General features: G+C 44.5%; 1 protein-coding gene and 1 long non-coding RNA gene across 13 annotated transcripts in view; one reads left to right on the plus strand and one right to left on the minus strand.

Moving 5' to 3' along the window:
• Positions 1-23,161, minus strand: part of Plekhh2 (pleckstrin homology, MyTH4 and FERM domain containing H2) — a 110,969-nt gene that overhangs the window by 6,775 nt on the left and 81,033 nt on the right. For all 12 annotated transcript variants that reach the window (XM_087553039.1, XM_087553042.1, XM_087553046.1 and 9 more), the window contains 8 exon segments: positions 21,207-21,384; positions 20,217-20,372; positions 18,593-18,690; positions 12,998-13,139; positions 6,927-7,072; positions 5,941-6,070; positions 2,358-2,444; positions 138-272 (listed from right to left, as the gene is read on the minus strand). In XM_087553039.1, the coding sequence (XP_087409165.1) occupies positions 138-272; positions 2,358-2,444; positions 5,941-6,070; positions 6,927-7,072; positions 12,998-13,139; positions 18,593-18,690; positions 20,217-20,372; positions 21,207-21,384 (1,072 nt within the window).
• Positions 10,238-13,118, plus strand: LOC134479315 (uncharacterized). The gene is made up of 2 exons (XR_015622700.1): positions 10,238-10,454; positions 12,890-13,118. It is a non-coding gene; the product is annotated as an uncharacterized LOC134479315 (long non-coding RNA).

Raw genomic sequence — 23,161 nt, forward strand, 5'->3', positions numbered from 1 at the left:
AGATCAAACAAGCTAGGACTTGATCTCAGGATTGGTTGAGTAATGCCTGTTTCTACCTGGAATGCTCTATGTGTAAGAAAGTGTCTTCCCATGAAAAAGCAGCTGGCTAAGAAGCTGGCAGAAAGGGTTCCACTCACCTTGGGTTTTGCCATGGCGAAAAGTAACTTCTCTGTTGGCCGGTCTTTTGCCTGTGTACTAATGACTACCATAAAATCCTCTTGATAGCCTCCAAAGGTCATCACACTCTTGTACACATAGCCAGTCACTAACCTCTTCAAAGAGAAGAGAAGAGAGCTATTTATGGTACCACTGAAAAAGGTGACGAGATTCTGATACATTACAGCAAATGTAAACAATTTTTTCTCAGATCCAATCTATTTCAATTAATGTAAGTAATAGTCATATTAAGTTAATTTAGGGATCATCAACCTATACAATCAAGTATACATTTGACCCTGAGAAACTCAAGTTAGAAAACTATCAACTCTTGCATTCACAGCACCCAGAAGAAAAATCATTGTTACTATATTTTTATATATTCCCTTATTTTTCTCTATAAGGTTGATCCAAAGTAGACTGATCATTTTAAGACCCAAATGATCAAATACTGTATTGACAGATCCATGTTTCCCCTGGTAGGCAGACTTTGATACAAACAGAACAGCATCATCCACAGTACCCAGCATTGTGCTTCAAAACACTCCAGACCATCTTCCTGGGGCAACAGCTGGACGCGTGGAAAATCACGTTCAACAGTTGCCCTCTGGCTGCTCAAAAGCTAAACCATTCTGTTGCTACCTTAACTAATGTGCTGTGTGTGTGTGCATGTGCATACATGCATGCATGTGTGTGTGTGTGCGCGCGCGTGTGTGTACATGCTCGCTCAAGCACACTCATGAGTGTGTAACAACAACTGAAGAAAAAGGCCAGAGGCCATGAATTTGAGTGAGAAAGTGGTGGTGTGGGTCCACGGGAGGGGTTAGAAGAAGCAAAAGGGGTTGGGGATTTAGCTCAGTGGTAAAGAACTTGCCTAGCAAGTGCAAGGCCCTGGGTTTGGTCCCCAATCCGAAAAAAAGAAAAAAGAAAAAAAAAAAAAAAAGAAGAAGCAAAAGGAAAAGGGGATATGATGTAATTATATTTTTATTTCAAAAATAAAATAAAAACAAGAAATTTTCAGTGTTCTCTGACTGTTGCAGGGTAAAGAGCTCCCACACTATCTTTAAAGCCACAATAACTACCCACCAGACTGGCTTGTAGCTTATTGTGAGGACACAAGCATGTGTGAGGTCCCAGTACAATAAAAATTACCAAATAGCCCATAAAATTTAGAAAATGATAATTTCACATAAATAAATGAACACAAAAGGAATAGTTGATGGGCTTTTTTCTATCTTGAAAAATTGACAGGATCTTGCTATGTAGCCCAGACTGCCCTTGAACTTGCAACCTTCCTGTCTCAGTGCCTGCTGAGACAGGAAGTACCAGCATGTGCCACATTTTAAACCATGTACTCTTAAGGTTTAGTAGCTATGTAACCTGGATGTGAGTAAAATTGGTGACATTACTGAAAATTAGACAAGTTATGCTACAGAAACTTAAATGAAACTAAAAATGTAAACTTTAAAAGTAAAGTTTCTACTTTTTAATAACATAAACATTCCTATTTTATACAGAAAAAAACTGTAGGAGGCCAGTTCTATGGCTCAAAGGGTACAAGCACTTGCCACACTGGCCACTTGAGTTTGATCCTTGGGACCCACAGAGTGGAAGGAGAACTGACTCCAGCAAGTCATCCTCTGACCTCCCCTTGACTCTCCTTTCTCTCTCTCTCTCTCTCTCTCTCTCTCTCTCTCTCCCTCCCTCCCTCTCTCTCCCTCTCTCCCCCTCTCTCTTCCTCTCTCTCTCTCCCTCCCTCTCCCTTTCCCTCTCTCTCCCCCCTCTCCCTCTCTCCCCCCATCTCCCTCCCTCTCCCTCTCCCTCTCTCTCCACCCCTCTCTCCCTCCCTCCCTCCCTCTCTCTCCCTCCTTCCCTCTCCCTCTCTCTCCCCCCTCTCTCTCTCGCATGCTCATGCACACACACACATATACACACATGCCCCAGAACCATGATTGTAACTTAACCTTAGCACCTTAGTGCTTTCCATACTCAGCATAGCCCGTCTCATCTTGTTCTGAAACCCTAGACTGTAACATAATTGTACCTGTAAAGTGACTTTGTTAGAGAGTATTAGGAAAACTATTTTCTAAGCGCAGAGGAAAATCAGAACATAGCCATTCAGAATAGCATTACCTTTTGCTTACTGTACCCTGAGCAGTGAAAATCAAAGATTCAATTACAGATATCAGGCTTGATCTTACCATGGAGGTGTATTCTAGGATGCTCAACCCGTTTTCATGGACAGCCAGCCAGATAAAATTATTGCCAAGTGATGACGGTGTTATGGGCTACGGAGAAGTGAAAATATTCTATATTATACATGCAAAATCACAGCTATATTTTATAATCTAAATGCATGTAAGATCTACCATTTTATTTTATTTTTTTTATTTATTTATTTATTTTTGGTTCTTTTGTTCGGAGCTGGGGACCGAACCCAGGGCCTTGCGCTTCCTAGGTAAGCGCTCTACCACTGAGCTAAATCCCCAGCCCCAAGATCTGCCATTTTAAAACCCAGCAGAAACACTGAAAGTCTCTGCTGGAGCGAGGGCAGTATGGTGCACTGAAGGGCGCAGTGGATTTGTTTTAGGCCAGCTGGCTTGCAGGCTTGAATCTTTATTTAGCAATGTGTGCATTTGGACAAACTTCTTGTACCACGGGACTCAGTTTTCTCATCTCTCACACAAGAACACTATTTTTTTTACATCATTTTGTTTCATGAATTATACAGTTGTTACAATTTTAGGGTCTTTGTGGTGACCACACTCATAGAGAAACAGCACCAGTATTTCTAAGGTGCTCACGCTAGGAGGCGTGAAGGATGTGGTGACACACGCTTACTTTTCCTGATACTCGATGTCAACAGAAACAGAAAAAAAGAGGAAAGAAGAAAACTGTGTGATTAATGGGAACAAGAAGTACTGGAATTTCTATAAAGTTTTTATGGCCCAAAACAATAACATTTTATTAATTAAAAAAAAATCTCCCATCAGAGAAACCTAGTCAAAATCCAAGCATGCTTTTGAGCATTTTTATAGTGATTGTTTTACTTGATTAACAAGTAAAATTGTAACACTACTTCTGTTAAGTCTTAGAGAAGAGAGTCAAGACTGTGGATGGGGAGGGGACTGGACCTTATGTTGTACATAATAGATCTTAAGTATGAAGATCCAGTAGATCTCAGCTATAGGGGTACCACTGTCTCTACTGAGGGTGCTTTCGAATGACAGCTGGCTTCAGAAGGAGGGTAGCTTGGTGGGGTGTACAGGGCTCTGGGTCAATCTCCAGCACCATAAAACAAAGGCAGACAGTAGATTGTTTTGGAAGATTGTGATTTCTTCTTGATTAAGGCTCCACTGACAGATGGATAAACAAAGTGTGGTGTATGGTGTGGGCATGTGAGGGAATATTATTCAGTCCTTGAAAAGAAAGAAAATTTTGATATATATTATATCACTGATGTATCTTGAAGGCATTACCTAAGTACAAAATAATTTGTAATCTGTGGTTCCTGGAGAAGACAAATTCATAGAAACTGGACGGTGCCCTTCAGGGTAGCGAGGGGGAGTGCATGGAAAGTCAAATATTTAATGGGCATAGAGTGTTAGGATGGAAGATAAAACGGTTTCAGAGGCAGGCGGCAGTGGGTCACACCTCTAATCCCAGAACTGGGGAGGCTGAGGCAGGTGGATCACTGAGTTCCAGGCCAGCCAGGGCTACAGAGGCAGGATAGCTGTGATGCAGTGAGATGTACTTAACAGTGGAGTGCCATCCTTTTAAAATTGCTATATGGGTAGATTATCCATTATTTGTCATGTGTATTTTTCCCACAATTATGAAAAGTGGGGGGAGGGGCACCATGAAGCAGACAGGAAGTGCTTCCCTGGTCTAAAGATAGACAAACGCTGGTCCTGTAACATCAAACACCGCGCCATAGCTAATGATGGCCCAGGAAAGAGCACTGTGTGTGTGTGTGTGTGTGTGTGTGTAAGTCTATTTGTGTGTCTGTGTGTATGTGTGTGAAAGTCTATTTGTATGTGTGTGTATGTATGTATGTATGTGAAAGTGTTTGTATGTGTGTGTGTATGTGAGTGTATGTATGTGTGAAAGTGTGTGCATGTGTGTGTGTATATGTATGTGTGTATGTGTGTGTGAATGTGTGTATATATGTGTGTGTATGTGTGTATATGTATGAGTGTGTATATGAGTGTCTTTGTATGTATGTGTGGATATATGTGTGCAACTGTGTGTGCGTGTGTATGTATGTGTGAGAGTGTGTGTATGTTAGTGTGTATGTGTATGTATGTGTGTGTGTATGAATGTTTGTATGTATATGTGAGTGTGTGTGTCCATGTGTCTGTATGTGTGAGTGTGTTTGTATGTATGTGTGTGTGTGCATGTGTGTGTCTGTGTGTCTGTGCGTGTGTCTCTATGTGTGTGTGTGTGTGTGTGTGTGTGTGTGTGTGTGTGAGCAGCACTTCCCATGCTGAAGTTGGGTTAAAAGTCATTATAAAACACTTCACATCTCAAGTCAATTAATTATCTGTCTGTTTCTCGGCATGGTTTCATTCTGTTATGTAGGCTGGTCTCTTATTACCATTCTCAACCCTGCATCAGGCGCCTGAGTAGCTGGGACTAAGGAGTGTAGCACCATACTAGGCTTACTCTTCATGTTGAAAGTGAGAATGAGAATGAATTCCCTTGAATTCCCTGCAAATATACTGTATAGATGTTATGATCCTAACAGGTATAATTTTTCTGTCATCTTGGTTCGTGGCTTCTAGTTCCGGTAGCAAAAGTAATTTCTGACCTTCACAGCCAGTGAAAGAAGCTTCCTGGGAATTGAATTTTCTACCCACGCTGTTTGTTAAAAAAATGAGAAGACTTAGTTTGACCAATCTGCCCAGCAGAACCCAGGTCTAGCAAGTATTTATAAAGTGATAATTACTTCAAACCCTGGTGGTGAGCACCAGAGGAGATCTGTGGGCTCACTCTCTGGAGTGCGCATGCACTAGTAAGAAAGAACGCGCCGAAAAAAAGAACCAAAAAAAAAAGAAAGAACGCAAGACAGGGTGGATGCATCTTCGGAGCCAGAGTCCCGAGTGGTGCCGTTTACAGGGAAAGGAAAAGAAGTACAAGGCAGAGTTTGGGGCTGGTTGTATGGCTGGAGGGGAGAGTAGACCTGGCTTCAATGCCCAGCACCAAAACGGAAAGCCAAACTGACCCCCCAAAAAAGGTAAAGGCTTTTCCTCGGCACTGGCCAGTTGCCTCCCAGGCTGGGCTGTCAGCGCCCAGTACTTCTGCAGCTCTCCTCGGCTCTCTCAAAGGGTACTTCCCACACAGGGCCTTGTTTACAGGCCTGTTGCAACATGGGGCTAAGCTGAGAAAAGCCCTGAGTCCGGTACAGCTCATTGCAAACCCTGGGCTTTATGGGTCCCTGGAGTTTATCTCAAGGGTTGCCAAGCAGGACTCAGTAAACACGCATCACATAATTCAGCCATTTAGTGATACAGTTAGTGAGTAAATGGGGCGTGAGTGGAGGGTAGTAAGGGAGTTCAGCTAGCTCTCCTGACAGACTGCCCTGATGACTCCCAAAATGGGTCAGTGTGGGGTTGGGGGGGGGGAGGACGAGAGAAGGGACATGATTTCCCAGCATTCTTCACTGGCTTCAATTGCTGGGAATTTCCTCATTTTTAAATGAGACCAAGTGTGGAGTATCAGGGTAAATGTGGCCAGACGTGTACATGGGGTTTTATTACAAGTCCTATTCCCATTCTCTCTTACTTTGGCCAAGAATAACTTGGCGCCAAAGAATGGCCACTTCCTGGCTACTGTCAAGTAAATGCGAATGCAGTCAGTTGTGCTGTGTCCCCGGAGGGCCATCCATCTGGTCGAGAGTCTCTGGTAAAGTTGCCTAAAAAGAGAAAATGAACAAAAACAAGACACGAAAACAAAACCGTGAGTAGAGTGTCATCCTTGCAAAGCCCTTTGATCCACCCCTCTCATCTTTCTGGAAAATTTTCACCAAATTCTCCTGAGACACAGAGGTGCTCAATCAACACAAGCTGGCAAGTCAATCTTTATCACCTACTCGGCTAACACCAGACCTCAGCCTAAGTCAGGAGGCCAGGTCATTCCTCCAGAGAATATTTTCATTTTTCAAAATTCAACACTACTGGTGTACTAATGGTACAGTCTGGAGGAATGCTGACTGCAATTATTCTCAGCCTGAACCGAGGGCCAGCTACCTCTGCTATATAGCTAAAACCTTCTTTATGATCAGAATTAATCCAGGATTGAGGTCAGACAAAATGGCGGTCTAAATTACGGTCATTTTTTAAAATTTATTTATTTATTTATTTATTTATTTATTTATTTATTTATTTTGGTTCTTTTTTTTCCAGAGCTGGGGACCGAACCCAGGGCCTTGAGCTTCCTAGGCAAGGGCTCTACCACTGAGCTAAATCCCCAACCCGGTCATTTTTATTCAAAGAGTTGTTTGAAAACTAGATAATTACTGGTACACTTCTGTAATTTCAACCACGTATGAGCAGGAGATCAGGAGTTAGGGTCATCTCAGGCTCATACGTGGTTTGAGGCTAGCCTGGGCCTCCAAAAGAAAAAGCCATGCAAACTTATTTATGTCACCATAATATATGTAAAACCTCTTGGGATACATTGGAATTAAATGTTCTAAGAAAGGATCCAGAAATCCTTACCGAATTCCTAAGGCAACCCCACCCCGTACAAAGCCAGAAGCACCGTCTTACCTTAACTGTTCTTCAGAGCACCCTTCTCGGTACCTTTTAGGGTAAAACTTCTCCACGACTTGTTTGAGGGTTTGGTTTGCCTTGCACTGGTTGGTCACATGCCCAGCTGGAGTTGAGAACGGTCTCTCAAAATCCCCGATATCCACCTGGGAGGAAATCCCCAGAGGAGAAAACACAGGACAGTGAGAACAGTGTTCAGGAAGGAAAATCATTCTGCTTTTTCGAGACATCCTTTGTGTCTGTAAAACAAAAGTCTACGTGTGTGTCATGATTGTACGACTGTCAAATTTATAACCACACATCTGAGCTGCTGTTTTAAGTACAAATTTCACTTGAAATCTAACTTAACTCTGACAAACATTTCAGCCCCGTTTCCATTTGGAACTCCTGTCCTAAGATTCTTTCCATGTTGCTGTGAGGACACTCTGGTGATGGCCACTTAAGAGAGAAGGGTTTACTTTGGCTGGTAGTTAGTACTGTCTTACAGTCCACCGTAGTAGGGAAGCCACGGCGGTCACGTGACATCCATGGGTGGAGTGTGGTGGTCATGTGACCTGTGAGCCCAGTGAAGCCTTCTTCCCTTATGTCACTTTTATCAGCGTATTCTATCGCAGCAAGAGAAAAGAAACTAACAACCTCCTTAGCAGTGTTTGCTAGGAGAAAAACAAGCCTATTACTGAGTATAACGCAGGGCAGCCTTTTATTGTAACGGGCTAATCTAATCACTAGGAAATACAGTGAAATACCAGTTAAAGTACAAGTGGAGAAAGACTAAGGGAATTTGCAACAATATCAGTTGGATTCCGTAAGGGTCTCTTTGAATATGGTGGCAGTGAGGGCTACACAGGCTCACTGTGCTCCCTGAGGTTTTCTCGGTCAATGTTTCTGAACCCACCAAGGCTTCCTGTTAGCTCAATACTCTGAGGAATACAGCTCTTCATCCCCTGCTCTCCCTTGACGAAGTGTTCAGCTGTTATAGACCACAACAGCCATCTCTGAAACCTACTTATCTGCCCCACAACTCTTCTAATTCACCTACCAATCCCTGCACCCAAAACTAAATCCAGACTCCACCGTGGGTCGGGTGCTACAGTAATGCTGAGAGAGGAAAGGCTGAGGATCGCCTCCACCTTCTATGCCTTTACCGTCTGGGAGGAGGCATAACACTCTGATAAACTATAACTAATGCCTTGTATAGGGTACCAAAGGGTGCTCAAAGAGAAAGATGGGATGGGTTTCATTTGGCTGATGCCCTACTAGGCATCCTACCCACAGTGCTTCCCAACAAGGATTGTACATTGCCCTGCCTATCAGCAGGAAGCATTCACACAGTCACCTGCAAAACTAGACCAGCCCTATAGCCTCTGACAATAGCTGCCAGCAGTAGTAAACCATTCAAGGCAACCTACTACTTAGGGAGCCTTCTGTGGCTTGTTCAAGCTCAGGATCTCCCTATCTAGGAGACATACCAGATGGCAGGGAACAAATACAGTTAGTGTTTGGACACAGTCAACTCAGAAAACCTCTACATCCCACACAAGATGTGCTTCACTTGACGCTATAGCAACTGAGAGATTGTCTTAGGATTTCTGCTGCTGCCACAAAACACCACAAACCAAAAAGCACATTGGGGGAGGGAGGAGGGTTTATTTAGCTTACACTTCCACATCACAGTCCATCACCAAAGGAAGTCAGGACAAGATCCTGGAGGCAGGAGCTGAGGCAGGGGTGTGGCTTACTGGCTTGCTCCCTATGGCTTACTCAGCATGCCTCCTTATAGAACCCAGGACCTCAGCTCAGGGATGGCACCACCCACAAGGGGCTGGGCCCTCCCCCATCGATTACTAATTTTAGAAATGCTGGATCTGCCAGAGTCATTTTCTCAACTGAAGTTCCCTCCTCTCTGATGACTCTGCCTTGTACAAGTTGACCTGAAATCAGCCAGCACAGAGATGGACTCCAAGAACTGCATCACTGAGCTATGGTAAGATGGTAAGATGGCTCAGTGGGTAAGGGCCTTTACTATGACCTGGCCCCTATCACCTGGCCCCACTTGGTAGGAGTCGAGAACCAACTCTTGCCAATTGTCTTCTGACTCACTCTCTCAGTCAACGTTTTAGTTTTCTAAAAGCCACGCAGCATCGATGAGATCTCCCCAGAGTCGGGTATGCAATAGAATAAGTAATTCGTCAACACTGCTTATCTTGCTTACTATGTTTTGTTTTAATTTTAATTTTACGTTATGAGTACACTGCCACTCTCTTCAACACACCAGAAGAGGGCATCAGATCTCATTACAGATGGTTGCGAGCCACCATTCAGTTGCTGGGAATTGAACTCAGCCCCCCTCCCCTTATTACGTTTCAATCTTTCAAAAAAAATTGGAGGTGACTTCAGATAGCACTCTCTTTGCTGCCCAGCCACTGCCCTTATGTGTACTCAATAAACTCATCTCCTTCCAAAAACAATGCTCTGAGGAAAGATGGACGTATTTAATTTTCTTTATACACATTATACTTTTTCCTGTTATTCATACGCTCCAAGTGTTCGTGGTGTATGGTCTCATCTCTCTGACCCATTTAAGAAATGTCCAAAATACACATCTGTAAGAGGTGGATTTAGGGCTGGAGAGACAGCTCAGACTTTAAGAGCATTCTTTGACTGTTCTTCCAGAGAACCAGGGTTTAATCCCAAGCATCTACATGGTGGCTTACAGACAGCTGTAACTCCATCCCCAGAAGATCTGATGCCCTCTTGTGGTCTCCTGGGACATGTCATGCATGAGGTGCACACAGACATAACATTCAGGCAGACCGTCACACGCATGAAATAAAAAAGCAAAATCTCAAAAATTCGATTTAATTTTTCTTAGAGAAGTTTTTTTTTTTACTAAACTGAAAGCTAAGGGAGGAAGATAACTTAAACGCTAGTAAAGACAAGAGTGACTTTCATGGAGAATTTATGCCTCTGGAAAGGTGACACCTAGAACGGCCAGCAGTATGGAATCTCTCTGATTGTCTAGAAGATAAGGGCTGTCCCTTCCCTCCTCTTTACCATCTGTAGCAAAAGAACACTGAGTACTGCAAGCAAGATTTCAAGGACAGATGATTTAAAAATACACTAAAAGTAACTCAGTTACTAAGTGTCCATTCTTCTGAGAACAGTGGGGAAAACTGCTCCTGGGAAAGACTGCTAAGTGGGAGGGTCAGGCACAGTGGTGGCCCTTGGGGAGGCCCCAGTCACTGATGGAAAGCAGAACCACGAGTCATTATGAGCCACCATCGTCAGGACACACACGTGTGACACATTGCAGAAACTCCCCAGAGGGCCAGTGGAGCCAGTCGGAAGGATTCAGAAAGGTTCCCTAGTATAGATACAAGGGAAACTAAAGGGCAGGATGAAATTAGCAAGTGACAGAGCAGAGGCAGAGCCATTCCAGAATCTGAGGCAAACCAGAAAGATCGTATCGGTATCAGCGAAGCAGAAGCCGTGAACAAGTCCAGGAGTTTGCAGCGACCCAAGCTCCAGGTAGGGATAGTTAAGGGTGCTGGGGCTGTGGAGGCAGCTGCCAGGGCAGATCAAGAATGGCCTTAGGTGTGAACAACACCTTTCTTTGCTCTGTCTCTTTGCCATAGAGACAGTGTAAACAACTGGCCATAGACGGAGTGTCACTGTGCCAGCCTCCGGTCTGAGGCCTGAGGAAAAAAACGGGTTTCCCTTCATGTCTCTTTTGGGGCACAGCTTTTGCCATTCAATCACCATCCTGGTTGGAAGCTCAAACAGTTCCTCGAAGGGAATACATGTAGTGTTTATGGCGTATAACACCGTAGACTGGATGGTCCTTGCAGAAATCTCAGCTGTGAGCCTGCATCGCAGGCAGACATGTAAATAAATGAACTTGCCAGTGACTGCAGCCCTCACCCTTGTGGCACAGCTGTCCCCAGGCTAAGCTAGCTGGAGCCACAGAACACAGACTAAATTCCTCTAGCATATCTCCTCGAATTATTTTTGGAGCTTTTAATTATTGTTGCGGTGTGCCTTTTCCCTTTGTTTTGTGATAAGGTCTCTGTATGTATGTAGCCCAGGCTTTCCCTGAACTTGTGATCTTTCTGCCTTTGCCTCTCAAGAGCTAGGATGATCAGCTACAGGCAGTCATCACCACCCTCAACTTCAGATCACTTGTTAGGCATCAGGGGATAACTGGGAAAATCCCTCGAGCACCTGTGTGAAGGGTAACTTTGTGGGGGACCACAACGGAGGGATGCACGGTAGTTGGGGAGCAAAGGACGTGAGGCAGGTCTGAACCACAGCCATGGAGGTCGAATAGAGGGGTGAGTAGAGGAAGAACTATGAGGTCAAAGTGGAAAGAAGAGGTAAGGGAGAGAGAACAGGAAAAGGCAGTGGGGATTGCTGGAGTGGAAGCCCCCCGGAGGACTGGGGGGACATGATGAAGGCGCAGAATGTAGCGAAGGGGAGGAGTTTGCAATGGCCGTTAGACAGGTATGAACTGGAGTGCGAAGACATGGGAATCATCTCCCATGGACGAGCTAATGAATGAATGATGTATTGGATGATGTGCCGGGTGAGAATCCATTGTCTATAGAATCGGTGTTAGGTTTTAAGTCCCATGGCTTAGGGTTCCTGGTTCCATCCCGGGTTTCAGTACCAATGTTAGGTTTTAAATCGGGGCTGTGCAGGGACAGAGCACACCCAGACACTATGGTTCCACGTGGAGAAGTTTAATGAGAGAAGAGTAGAAGAGCAGAAAGGCGGCCGGACATGGGCACATGGAGGGGAGTATGGAGGCCAGAACAGAGAAGGACAAAGAGCAAGAGGGGGTAAGAGGGGAGGAAAAGGAAGAGAAGGGGCCAAGCAGCCCCTTTTATAGTGTCAGGCACAGCTGGCTGTTGCCAGGCAACTGTGGGGCGGAGCATAGCTGGCTGTTCCCAGGTAGCTGTGGGGGTGGAGCTTAGACAGAATGCCAACACTCAGGGCCAAGCATCTGTCCACGTGGCACTTCCTGGGGAAGCTTCTACGCTCCCCTCGGCAGACTCGGTGTTTATTTTACAACCTCGTCTTGAGGATGAAGACTTTAATGCTCTAGGCACATTGCTGGCTGGCAGGGACTACTTCCTGGCCTCCCGCATAGGCAGGCGAGACCGTGGGTTCCAGTTATAATCCGGGGCTTAAATGGAAAGGGCTGTTTTTTTTTTTTTTTTTTTTTTTTTTTTTGGTTCTTTTTTTTTTTTCGGAGCTGGGGACCGAACCCAGGGCCTTGCGCTTCCTAGGCAAGCGCTCTACCACTGAGCTAAATCCCCAACCCCGGAAAGGGCTGTTTAAGTTAGGAAGGTACGCCCATCTCAGTCCGCCATCCTGGAATATCCTGGGACCCTAACGCCCCCCCCACCCCAGGACCATGGGGATGACACCCATGGGTGGCAGAGTGGGTAGAAGGACAAAGTCCTGACGGCTCTGCCGAGGTATCAGGATACATGTTTACCTTTAAACGTTTTCTTTCTTTTTCTTTTGGGATAGGCTCTTGCTAAGGTAGCCCAGGTTGGCCTTCAATGCATGACTTCAGTTTCCCAAGTGCCCAGGTACCGGCACGTATTCACCACACTCAGAATAAAACACTTTTCTGTTCGGTTAATTCACTATTACTCATTTGTGTGTATGTGTTAAAGAAGTCCAAACTTGCTCCTAATTGGTACGATAGATATACAAAAGAAAGTGCTCTGGCTTTATCCAAGCGCTCTCCCATCCAATTGACAGCTGCACAAAACGTCTTTGGTGCCACCACGGGTCCCTTGGGTCCTTTCATTAACTGCAACACTTTCAAAAGAACCAGGAAATGTGTTTCCCTTTATGGAACGCAGTGTCTCGTTCTATGCCAGTGCATTGTTAGGGGTCAAATAATAATGTAGTACTTATGCCTGCAGTTCCTAATGTCTTCTTAATCACAGGAAAATCAATTCTCAGGCTCGCCGAAGGTATCCTGTTTTACTGCTTTTAACTGAGGAAACCAGCACCGTTCCCTTTCTTTGAGCTATTTTAGACAACACGGAAGTTACCTGAGCCAAGAGCGCTGCCATTTCTAACGCCAGATCCTTGTTGAGAGGGAAAAGACCATTTATGATTTGCTCATTTGTCTGATACAGCAGCAGCAGCTTCTCTCTGTCAGTCTCTCCACGAGCTTGCATTGAAAAATATAGTCTGGAAAAAAAGGAAAAATGTCTCATGGTGTTTTAATTTTTTGATTAAAAAAATTCTACATTTGTGCATGAGTGTAAATGTATATGTATTTGAGTGTATGTGTGTATGTATATGTATGTGAGTGTGTGAATGTGTGTATATGTGAGTATATATGTATGTATGAATGATTATACATGTGTGAAAGTGTGAGAGTGTGTGCATTGTGCGAATATGTTTGTGAGTATATATGTGTGTGAGTGTATGCATGTGTGTATGTATATGTGTGTGAGTGTATGCATGTATATGTGAGTGTATGTGTGTATATGTGCATGTGTGTATGTGAGTGTGAATGTGTGTGTATGTATACGTATGTGTGAGTAAGTGTGGGAGCATGTGTGTGTGTGTGTGTGTGTGTGACCTCACTGTCCCCTTTTATCTATGACAGAAACAGAACCAGGCACAAGCTAGGCGGATGCTCAACCACTGAGCTGTACCACATGAAGACAATGAAAATACACCACACAGTTTTACCATCCCACTACATGATACAAGCGAACCACTGCCATCTGGAGCACACAGGGCAGACTGCTTTGAAGTAGAAGAACCTTTGTATTTATAGTAAAAAATGGCCCCCACAGGCTCATCCATCTGAATCCTTAGTCACCAGGGAGTGGCACTGTTTGAAAGGATTAGAAGGATGTGGAGGAGGTGGGGTCTTATTGGAGGACATGTGTCACTGAGGGTGGACTTTGAAGTTTCAAAAATGTATGCCAAGCCGAGGTGCCTGGGTTTGTTCCCCCTTCTCCCTCCTCACTGCTTCTGGAGGATAAAGATGTTGCTTTCAATTACTTCCCTGACACAACACCTGTAGCCATGCCCCCTGCCATCTTGACAATGAACTAAGCCTCTGAAACTATAAACCAGCTCCTAATTAAATGTTTTCTTTTTATAAGAGCTGCCTTGGTCATGGTGTCTTTCAGCACGGGACAGTAATTAAGCCAGTCCTACAAAGGGCATAGGACGCCAAAGGACATCAAATTTATCCCTATAAGGGAAGCAGGATGCAACAAATGCTTCATTCCAGCGAATTGAATAAACCCAGCTTTCAACACACAATCGTTTTTTACATCTTGGACATGCTAAATAGGACATGAGGATTTTAATTAAAACATCAACTCTAATTAACATCAAACATCAAGGGAGGCTTATGTCTAAAAGATAATATTGTATATTCAGGTCTGTTTTGAGTTTTTGGTTTTGTTTTTTGTTTGGTCACATGCATATGAGCATCTTTAGAAAGAGACCATGTCCTTGTGGAAGCAGGACATAGTCTTTTGTTTGTTTTGAGATGGGGGTTGGGGACTCTGTTGCTGAATCTGATCTTGAGTGGCCTCAAGTGACATTCCCATCTCACCCTTCTAAGTAGCTAAGACAAGTACGCTCCACCATGCCTGGCTTAGGACTTGGCTTTTGTTTGCCTGGTGTGATGCTGGCTGTGCTGTGGGGTTCTGGTTTCTGAATAAGCCACAACTATTAGGACGCTCAAAGTGCCCAGGTGATGGGGCAGTTAAGCAACACCCTAAGAAGCCTGACGCTGCTGTGACAATACAATGGTGGGAAAGAGACACTTGGCAGAGTAGTTGTTAAGTGTGTGTGTGTGTGTGTGTGTGTGTGTGTGTGTGTGTGTGTGTCCAGGAGAGGTTATATCCCTTAGTTATGGCAACTTTCTCTGGACAACAGGGAAGGAGAGGGCGAAGGGTTGCAATCTGGAGAAACATGGTGGGCATTCTCTGCTAGGGTCATCCTACCCAGTTCTGATCATCTTCCTGCCAAGCCGGGCTGACAATCATAGCTGTTTCTAGAAATCATCCATGGCCCCCTTTCCATCCACAAAACACATAGGGTAGTTAAGCAGACAGAAGGATGTAGCCAGGCAACAGACAGAGGCAATAAGTGCAAAACGTCACCAGGACAGTGGTGTGACACCAAGAGATGGAAAATCAAAGCCTTTACACTGGGCTCATTTCCTCAGTTGAAGTAGGAAACGCCACAATTTGTTCCCATGGCCCACAAGGAAAGTGTGATCACCAGGAGTTTAATACAACGGGAATGCGTTACGTTCACAGGGAGAAAGGGACAGGTGCATTTTCTACAGTTTCCAGCATGCTCGCAAGTGTCCAGCGGGGAAAGAAAAGTGAAATGCTTTAGCAAAGCAGGGAAACCCATCCCAGGAAAGCACAATCCCGGAACGCAGCATGTAGGAAGGGCAGACATGCGCAGTCAGAGAACGCAGCACGTAGGAGGGCAGACATGCGCAGTCCGGGAACACAGCATTTAGGAAGGTTAGACATGAGCAGTCCAAGAATGCAGCATGTAGGAAGGGCAGGCTCAGACTCCTATGAGAAACAGCCTGGGCCCCAACAGCCAAGCAAAGCTCTGGAGAACAAGGAAAGCATTGCAAAGGTGAGCAAGAGGAGCCTGCATGTCGAAGCAAGAAGGCCAGCCATGGGGGTGTCACACCTGCAATCCCTGCACTCAGTAGACATGCGCACGTTGAGTCAGGGCCTACACATTGAGATCCCAGCAGTAAGAAAAATCCTTGATTCGAGGATCTTTAAAATGTGAAACAGGGCAAGCTAGATGGTCTCTCAAGACCCCTTCACCTTAGGAGCCACTGGACGCGCGTGCTCTAAGGTTAGCTCACTGTGGAACAGGGAATGTCGGACTATCTTCCAGAAAACAGCAACCGACAGTTACCAAAAATAAGCTTTGATTTCAAGGAGGAAAAAGAAGAGTATTCCCTGCAGGAAGGACCCTTGCCAATTTGCTTTGTAAAAAACACCACACCTTGACTTTTGCAAGCACGCAGCAAGAAAGCAAATTAAGTAAGAGTCTTTTCATGCAAGTTAGAATTCAAATGCTAGTTTCCAAGTGGTCGTGTCTGAGAGCATGTTCAAAGGCAGTTAATTAGACTTTTGACCCCTGAGTCCAAATAATTAAAATTCCATAACTTGCTAAATATAAACTTAAGATTCCATGACGAAGGAAAAATCAGTATTTTAGTCATTACAAAGCAAGTTGGCAGGGGAAGAATTAGATCCCTGGCGGCAGGACAGATCACAGCTAGTTCCCTCTCGATTGTGTCACTGGAAATTAGGGCTCATTGTCTAAGCTATTTATAAACCTGCCCAAGCGTGGCCATGTTCAGAAGCAGTGTTCTTTCTCATAGCCATGGCTCTCCGGGCTCTGCGGACTGTGTAAGCACCAATCCTCTTGATTGGAGTTGTCTGTTGTTTAAACAATGTGGCTTCCTCATGCTACCACCTTGGTCTTGGTCTTTTCTAGTGATGAGGCTTTAAAGGCATTATTCTTATCTGTAGGTATTTCAAACGCCTTTGTCCATTTCACCTAAATTTCATTTTTGTCCCAGCTGTGGTCCTTATAACTAGAATTAGAATGTGCTAATCAACCCTAAGGTATTAATTATTAGGAACTGTCTTAGACATGGTGGTCTTCCCATTTTGTTCTAACAAAGTCAAAATGAATTTCGACATAGCCACAAAGAGATCAACAGATGGGGAGAAGGCAAAATGTGGACCTTCAGATGGGTCCTTCTCAGGCTTAAGGGGTATATGGATTATCCAGGATGCTGCTAAAATGCAGACTTCAGGAGGCTTTAGCGGTCACCTAGCCTGCTGCTTTTGCCAGTCCCTAAACAGCCATATATGAAGGCTGCCATCCAGAGAAGCATCAGTAGAACCATCGTGATAGGATTTTAATATACCCAAAAGTCTCAATTCACCTCAGTAAACTCCCAGGGGCACCCTCCGTATTCCCAGGAAGCAGTCATTTATCAGCCTGTGCTGTGCGGGTGGTGCTGGGTGCATGAGGTCTGAGGATCCACTCAAGGGTGCAAACATCTTACACCCTCAAACTAGAGTCAATAGCTACTTGCAAAATGGACAAGGGACATCCTGGGAAAGTATCTTACACAATATGGAGTAACTCAGGGCAGGCATCAGCTTGATCTCAACAAAAGCCGTTCATGCGTTTATTCAAAGGATACTGCTGAACTCTAGGAATGGGTGCCCTAAGACTATGGATATCAATTGCGATGGCTAATCTTGGTTGTCAAACACCTCAAAGAGAAAACCTGGTCTGAGCATGGCCAGGCATTTTTCTTCATTGCTAATTGCTGTAGGAGGGTGCAGCCCTCTGTGTGGTGACATCCCTGGGCGACTGAGCTAGACCCTGTGAGAGATGAGATGAGCAAACATCGCTGCTCACAAGCTGCTGCGTGAAGAGGCTCTGACAGACTCCAGCCAGCACTGGCCATGTCACAGAAGTCTGCTCAAGTGAGCCCTTGGAGGGTGAGTATGCGTGGTGCAGTCTAAAATATGAATTCATCACCTTAATCCAACCATTCTCTCATTGATGAATATTCAAGCCCTCATTATTTTTCGCTATTCTAAAATTATGGAAAGAAGACTCTGGGTCACACTGGAATATTCTGTCCATTTTTTGTGGCTTTTTCTGTAGGGTAAATTATCAGAAAAAGAAATACTGAACCAGATGAAAGGTTGTTATGTTCTTTCTATATTATATAAAGCCTCCACTTTTTACATTCCAATGTCGAGTCTCTGAAGATCTTCCAAAAGCAATTCTGAAAGAATTCAACATTATGCCAGTAATTCCACCAGGTTCTTGGCCTGATGTTTTATAGATTAATTTATGAGCTATGAGATTAAAAAAATAGAAAAACATCTTTTTTGGAGGTCCATTTTAATGTAAGGCGGACAGTTCAGTGCCATCTTCTGCCAAGAAAAGGTTAAGGAAAAGTATTGGAAAAAGAAAGAAAATGGGGTTTCTGACCACATGCCAAAGTGTGTTATAATTTCATCTGCTGAGAGGGCTCGTGCTTTCTTGACACAGACCATGAGCCTCCCTCCGTGGACGCTAACCACCCCTCTGGATACAGTTTTTAGAGTTTCCACTGTCAGCCCCTTAGCATCAACACTGCAGATGGCTCCAGCCTAGGTGTGACTCTGTGTCCTCCGCTTTTTCTACTCAATGCACAGTGATCGATTTACTAGAGGGAACCCATGCTTAGCCACTGTCATCCTTACTAACTAGGAAATCCCAAAAGGTCAGAGACTGGCTCCATGTCTGTTCCTAACACCACTTTACACCATTTTACCTTGAGCATTTATCTAAGCGACCAGCTTACACGTAAAGGGGTGAATGGGAGAGGGTGGAGGAAAGAGAACCCAGAGAAGAGAGAGAGACTAGGAAAGAACAAGAATTAGAAACAAAATCTCATGTGGTAGTTTCTCCCAGAACAGCTATTCCTTATAGAAAAGCACACATGTGAATATTATGCCTTCAAGGCCAGTGAGGAGGAGACCAGCCCGAGGGCCTGTGGTCGGGCCACAGCCTCACGCTCAGCTCTGGCGCTCAAATCCTACATTGCACACCTGTTTTTGTAAGTCAGACGGACAGTCCTGCTGCCCTCACACTTCCCGGGCTGCAGTTCTTTGGATGCCTGCTCCCATTTAGAAATGATATCGCAGATCTAGAAAGGAAATAGAAATCTGAGATCCACAGGAATTTTAAAAAGCAACACTTTGAAAAGACTAGCACATCTGTGGGGTCGAAAACTTCCCGTTAGTACAAACCAACCACACTCGCTCCACTGTTTTTAGTTTTAGCTTCGAAGAGCTCTGAGTTTAGGACTTAATTATACATTGTTTCTTTGGTCTGCTTTAGAGTTGGACACACATTAACTTTGGACTGTGGCCAAGCATTTTTACCCAGAAAGGAATCTTAAGGCAGTACTGCATGGGGCTGGAAACAAAGAGATTCCAGGGATTTTTTTTTTCATGATTTGGTCTCTGAAGAAGCAATTTTTCCACCTTGTGAATTTATCAAGATTGGAACAACAAGGTACCCCAAAGAAGTCTGAGATAAGAGTGCTTGCCACTTGGGGCTGGCTGCTCAGAGCAGGGAAGACCTTTCTCCCTCTGTCTCCTCAGTTGGGAAATAAGGGCCAATGTCTCTGAGGTCCCTTGGTTGAGTAATTCCATATTTCTACCTGGTGTCATCACTTCATGAAAACCTTGTGGGTTTTGTTTTATACCAGGAGCTAAAAAGGATGTTTAAAGCATCTATTTATTTTCATTGGTTCTTTTCCTACCTGACTGCAGTTCAGATCTTCCCATAGGCCCAACGCTGAAATCCCCCTCTAAGCAAAGGGTCACAAACCTCTTAAAGCACTTGCCACCGTCAATTTGTGGTAAGATTATCATAATATAAATCTGTTCTTTTCTAAGCAAACTGAAGATCCCTTTAAGCAGAAGCCTTATCGGTGTCATGCCCAACACCCCCTGTCCTGTCCTGTCCTGTCCTGTCCTGTCCTGTCCTGCCTGTCCGTGTCTCCCCCCCCACCCCCAGGATCCCACTTAGCCCTCAGGATACTGAAATCCACTGTGAAATAGTGATGAAGAGGGAGGGGCCTCCCGCATCTTCATCTTTTTGTATTTGTACCTATATACATGCACGGAGGTCAAAGGGCATCTTGTGGGAGCCAGTTCTCTCCTTCCACCATGTGAGTTCCAGGGATCCACCTCAGGGTTTGCCAGGTTTGGACACAAACAACTTCACCCACGAGCCATCTTGCTGACTCACCATTCTAATACTCAGAGTATCATAACCATTATAGCTCCTTTTCTTCTGTTAACGCAGAGTTTTATGCACAGGTGGCATCTTAAGAATTCTGGGGCTGGGGATTTAGCACAGTGGTAGAGCGCTTACCTAGGAAGCGCAAGGCCCTGGGTTCGGTCCCCAGCTCCGAAAAAAAGAACCAAAAAAAAAAAAAAAAAAAAAAAAAAAAAAGAAAAGAATTCTATGCCCAACCTCCCAAAAAAGGAAAAAAAAAAGAAAAGAAAAGAATTCTACAGCTTTGCCAAAGCTTGGCAATTTTTTAAAAATATGCTGATCAGGTTTCTTACATTTCTGGAAAATTCCTGCACTAAACGTGCACAGACTAGTGAGTCTTTTGCTGTCTGCTCAGTGTGGCTCCCTTGCAGGACTAAGTCTCACCTTGATATTCCCCTGAAGACAGTGTTCCAGGTCTCTGCCAGAAGGGTCATCTGTGAACAGTGCGAACCCGGACTGTGCTGGCTTCCTCATTCCTGTGTCCTGGTTCAAAGTGTTCAAAAATTCTTCCACCGTGGTGGACGCGTCGAACCCAACTACCTAGCCAAAGGGAGCGAGACTCTTAATGAAAACCATACCCACTGAGCGGGCTTGGGGGAAGCAGGGCCCGCGCGATGCGTGACCAATGGTAGTGTGCTCTGTGGGCGCTTTTAACTTTTCGTCCAGCGCTCTGCTGGAGAAAAGAAAGAAGGCGACTTAAGTAGTCAGCTTGCTCTAAGAGTTCAGAAATTTCAGCTTCAGCCAACAGACAGAGAGAAATTCAAAGCTAAATTTGACAGCTCCAAATACAGTGTAGGGACATTAGTCAAGCTTTCCCATCGGAAGTAAGCTAAGAAATACAGTACAATATTCAGTCAGTAAGTAGATGACGGAAAGTACATTCATTTAAATCAGTGAGCACCTTTGTGTATTTAATGTTTATTCTTTATATATAAAACCATTTAATTTTTTATTTGATGTGTGTGTGTGTGTGTGTGTGTGTGTGTGTGTGTGTGTGTGTGTATCTGGCATGTGACATGACAAGTTGTGTGGCCGTAAGAGAACAACTTGTAACTGTGTGGTCTAGGGATTGAACTCAGGATGAAGGTTTATGGGTAGGCCGAGTAATTGCTAACTTTGTAACATGTAACGTAACAAATGAACATCTGGACCAGAGGACTGGGAGAGCCTCGGAAGTACTACCAGGTAATTCCTGAGATCTGAAGACCCTAAGAGGAGAAACTTGCCTATGCCTTGTCAGTGACCAGTTCACTAAGCTGCAGGCCCACAGATGGGGGAAACTTCACCAAAGCAGTCTCGGGTTTGGATCACACGGATTTGTTTCTCGAGCCATTCTCTGTTTCAGAGACCGGGTCTCTTTGAAGGTGCACTCACCTGGTAGATCCCGTTCATGAAGTGCACGGGAATGCTGAAGGGCCGAGAATGATGGTAGGGGTTTCGAAGAAGGGTGGAGAGGATCTCCATCCTGGAAGGTCTGGCCTCTCGGTCTCCGTTTTGCAGTGTTCTTTCCACACACCGCTGGCAGTAAATGGCATATTTTCCAAATTCTGTTCTGTAAGACAAAACTTAGGATAAAAATCTAAGAATAGATCTAATTAAGACGCTCTAATGTATACAGCTTTCATAGTAATATCTGGTTACTGGAGTCCAGTTTCTTTTTTTTTTTTTTTTTTTTTTTTTTTTTTTTTGGAGCTGGGGACCGAACCCAGGGCCTTGCGCTTCCTAGGTAAGCGCTCTACCACTGAGCTAAATCCCCAGCCCCTCCAGTTTCTTTTAATTTTTGCAATAGACTCTGACATCCTCATGAAGGTTTTTCCTCAATCTTTCTGCACTGCTGTACTCACACGCTGAATTTTAAATCACCAGTAATTATACGGTAACATATAGTCACTGTGCTAACAAAGTGAAAGATAATGCATAAAGAATAATATGTCATAGCAAAACTGCAGGGCAGAGTTCTCCACATTGACCCCAGGCCTCAGGCACAGCAGGCAAGCACTCTCCCTCTAAGTCCCACCTGCTGCTGTTCGAGCAATCTCTTTTGAAGAGCATGAAGATTGTTTCACTGATGAACAAGTTAAGAAAAATGCCTTCATGCAAGAACTCACACCCTATTAACGGTACACGGAGCAAAGACATTCAAGGACATGAGTGGAAAAGTGGGATCAAGGTTTTATCTGCCCTTATTTATATTCAGCATAAAATTAAACACGAGTTTTATTTTGTTCCTAGGAAATGGCATTTCTAAATACACTTACACTCAAGTGCTCTTAAGGGACAGACTCAATGGTGCCACCATTAGCCAGCAGCTCAGCAGCTCAGCTCAGTCACAATAGTCCATGACCTTGGTCACAGCTTCTCTAGAATGTATTATGGACTAAGGGGTATCCTCCTTGTCTGTGTTTGCTTGTGCTGTTCACCAGGTCTGTTCTCACACTAACCGGAACCTCTCGGGCTGGGGTGAACTTCAGTTGGTAGAGCGCTCACACAGCATTCAACATGGCCCTGGGTTTGATCCCCAGCACCACCGGCTGAGCAAACAAAGTCACCTCCATAAGTCTCTCTGAGATGACAAGATTAACCTGGGAAAGCCTTAGCCAACTGCCTTGGCCCCTGGGCTAAAAAGATCATGCTGATAATGGAACTTGAATGTCTTTTTTTTCTAAAAAGATTTATTTATTTATTATTTATATGAATACACTGTAGCTGTCTGCAGACGCACCAGAAGAGGGCATCAGATCTCATTACAGATGGTTGTGAGCCACCATGTGGTTGCTGGGAATTGAACTCAGGACCTCTGGAAGAGCAGTCAGTGCTCTTAACCGCTGAGCCATCTCTCCAGCCCTTGAATATCTTTTTAAGAGAATAACACAATAATACCAACACGAACAAAACAAAAACAGAAGCAATTTGAATACAATTTCAAAACAAAAGAAGACCAAGAGGGAAGACTTACACACACACACACACACACACACACACACACACACACACACACACACACACACAATCCAATTGGGATAAACTGGTGAAAAGGGGAGACTCAGAAAGCAACCAGCTGCTTTACCCAGGGATGCGAGACATCTACACTTGCAACGTACACAATCTCTTCTCTTAAGAATGTTCTTTGTCACATCTTCAAGCTGTCCTAGCAGTCACGCATAAGACATTTAGCATAACAAAGGGGACGTTTCCCAGGCTCTGCAAAAAATGATAGCAAAAGGCTTCCTGTCCCAGTATTTGCTTGGCGCATTCTTTGGAGGCTATGCCTGGCAGGTTATTAAATACTTCTGCTTTTCATAGACTTTCAAGGCCAGAGAACTAGTTCC

This window comes from Rattus norvegicus, chromosome 6 (genome assembly GCF_021556685.1).
Source record: "Rattus norvegicus strain SHRSP/BbbUtx chromosome 6, alternate assembly SHRSP_T2T, whole genome shotgun sequence".
In the NCBI taxonomy this organism is placed as follows: domain Eukaryota; kingdom Metazoa; phylum Chordata; class Mammalia; order Rodentia; family Muridae; genus Rattus; species Rattus norvegicus.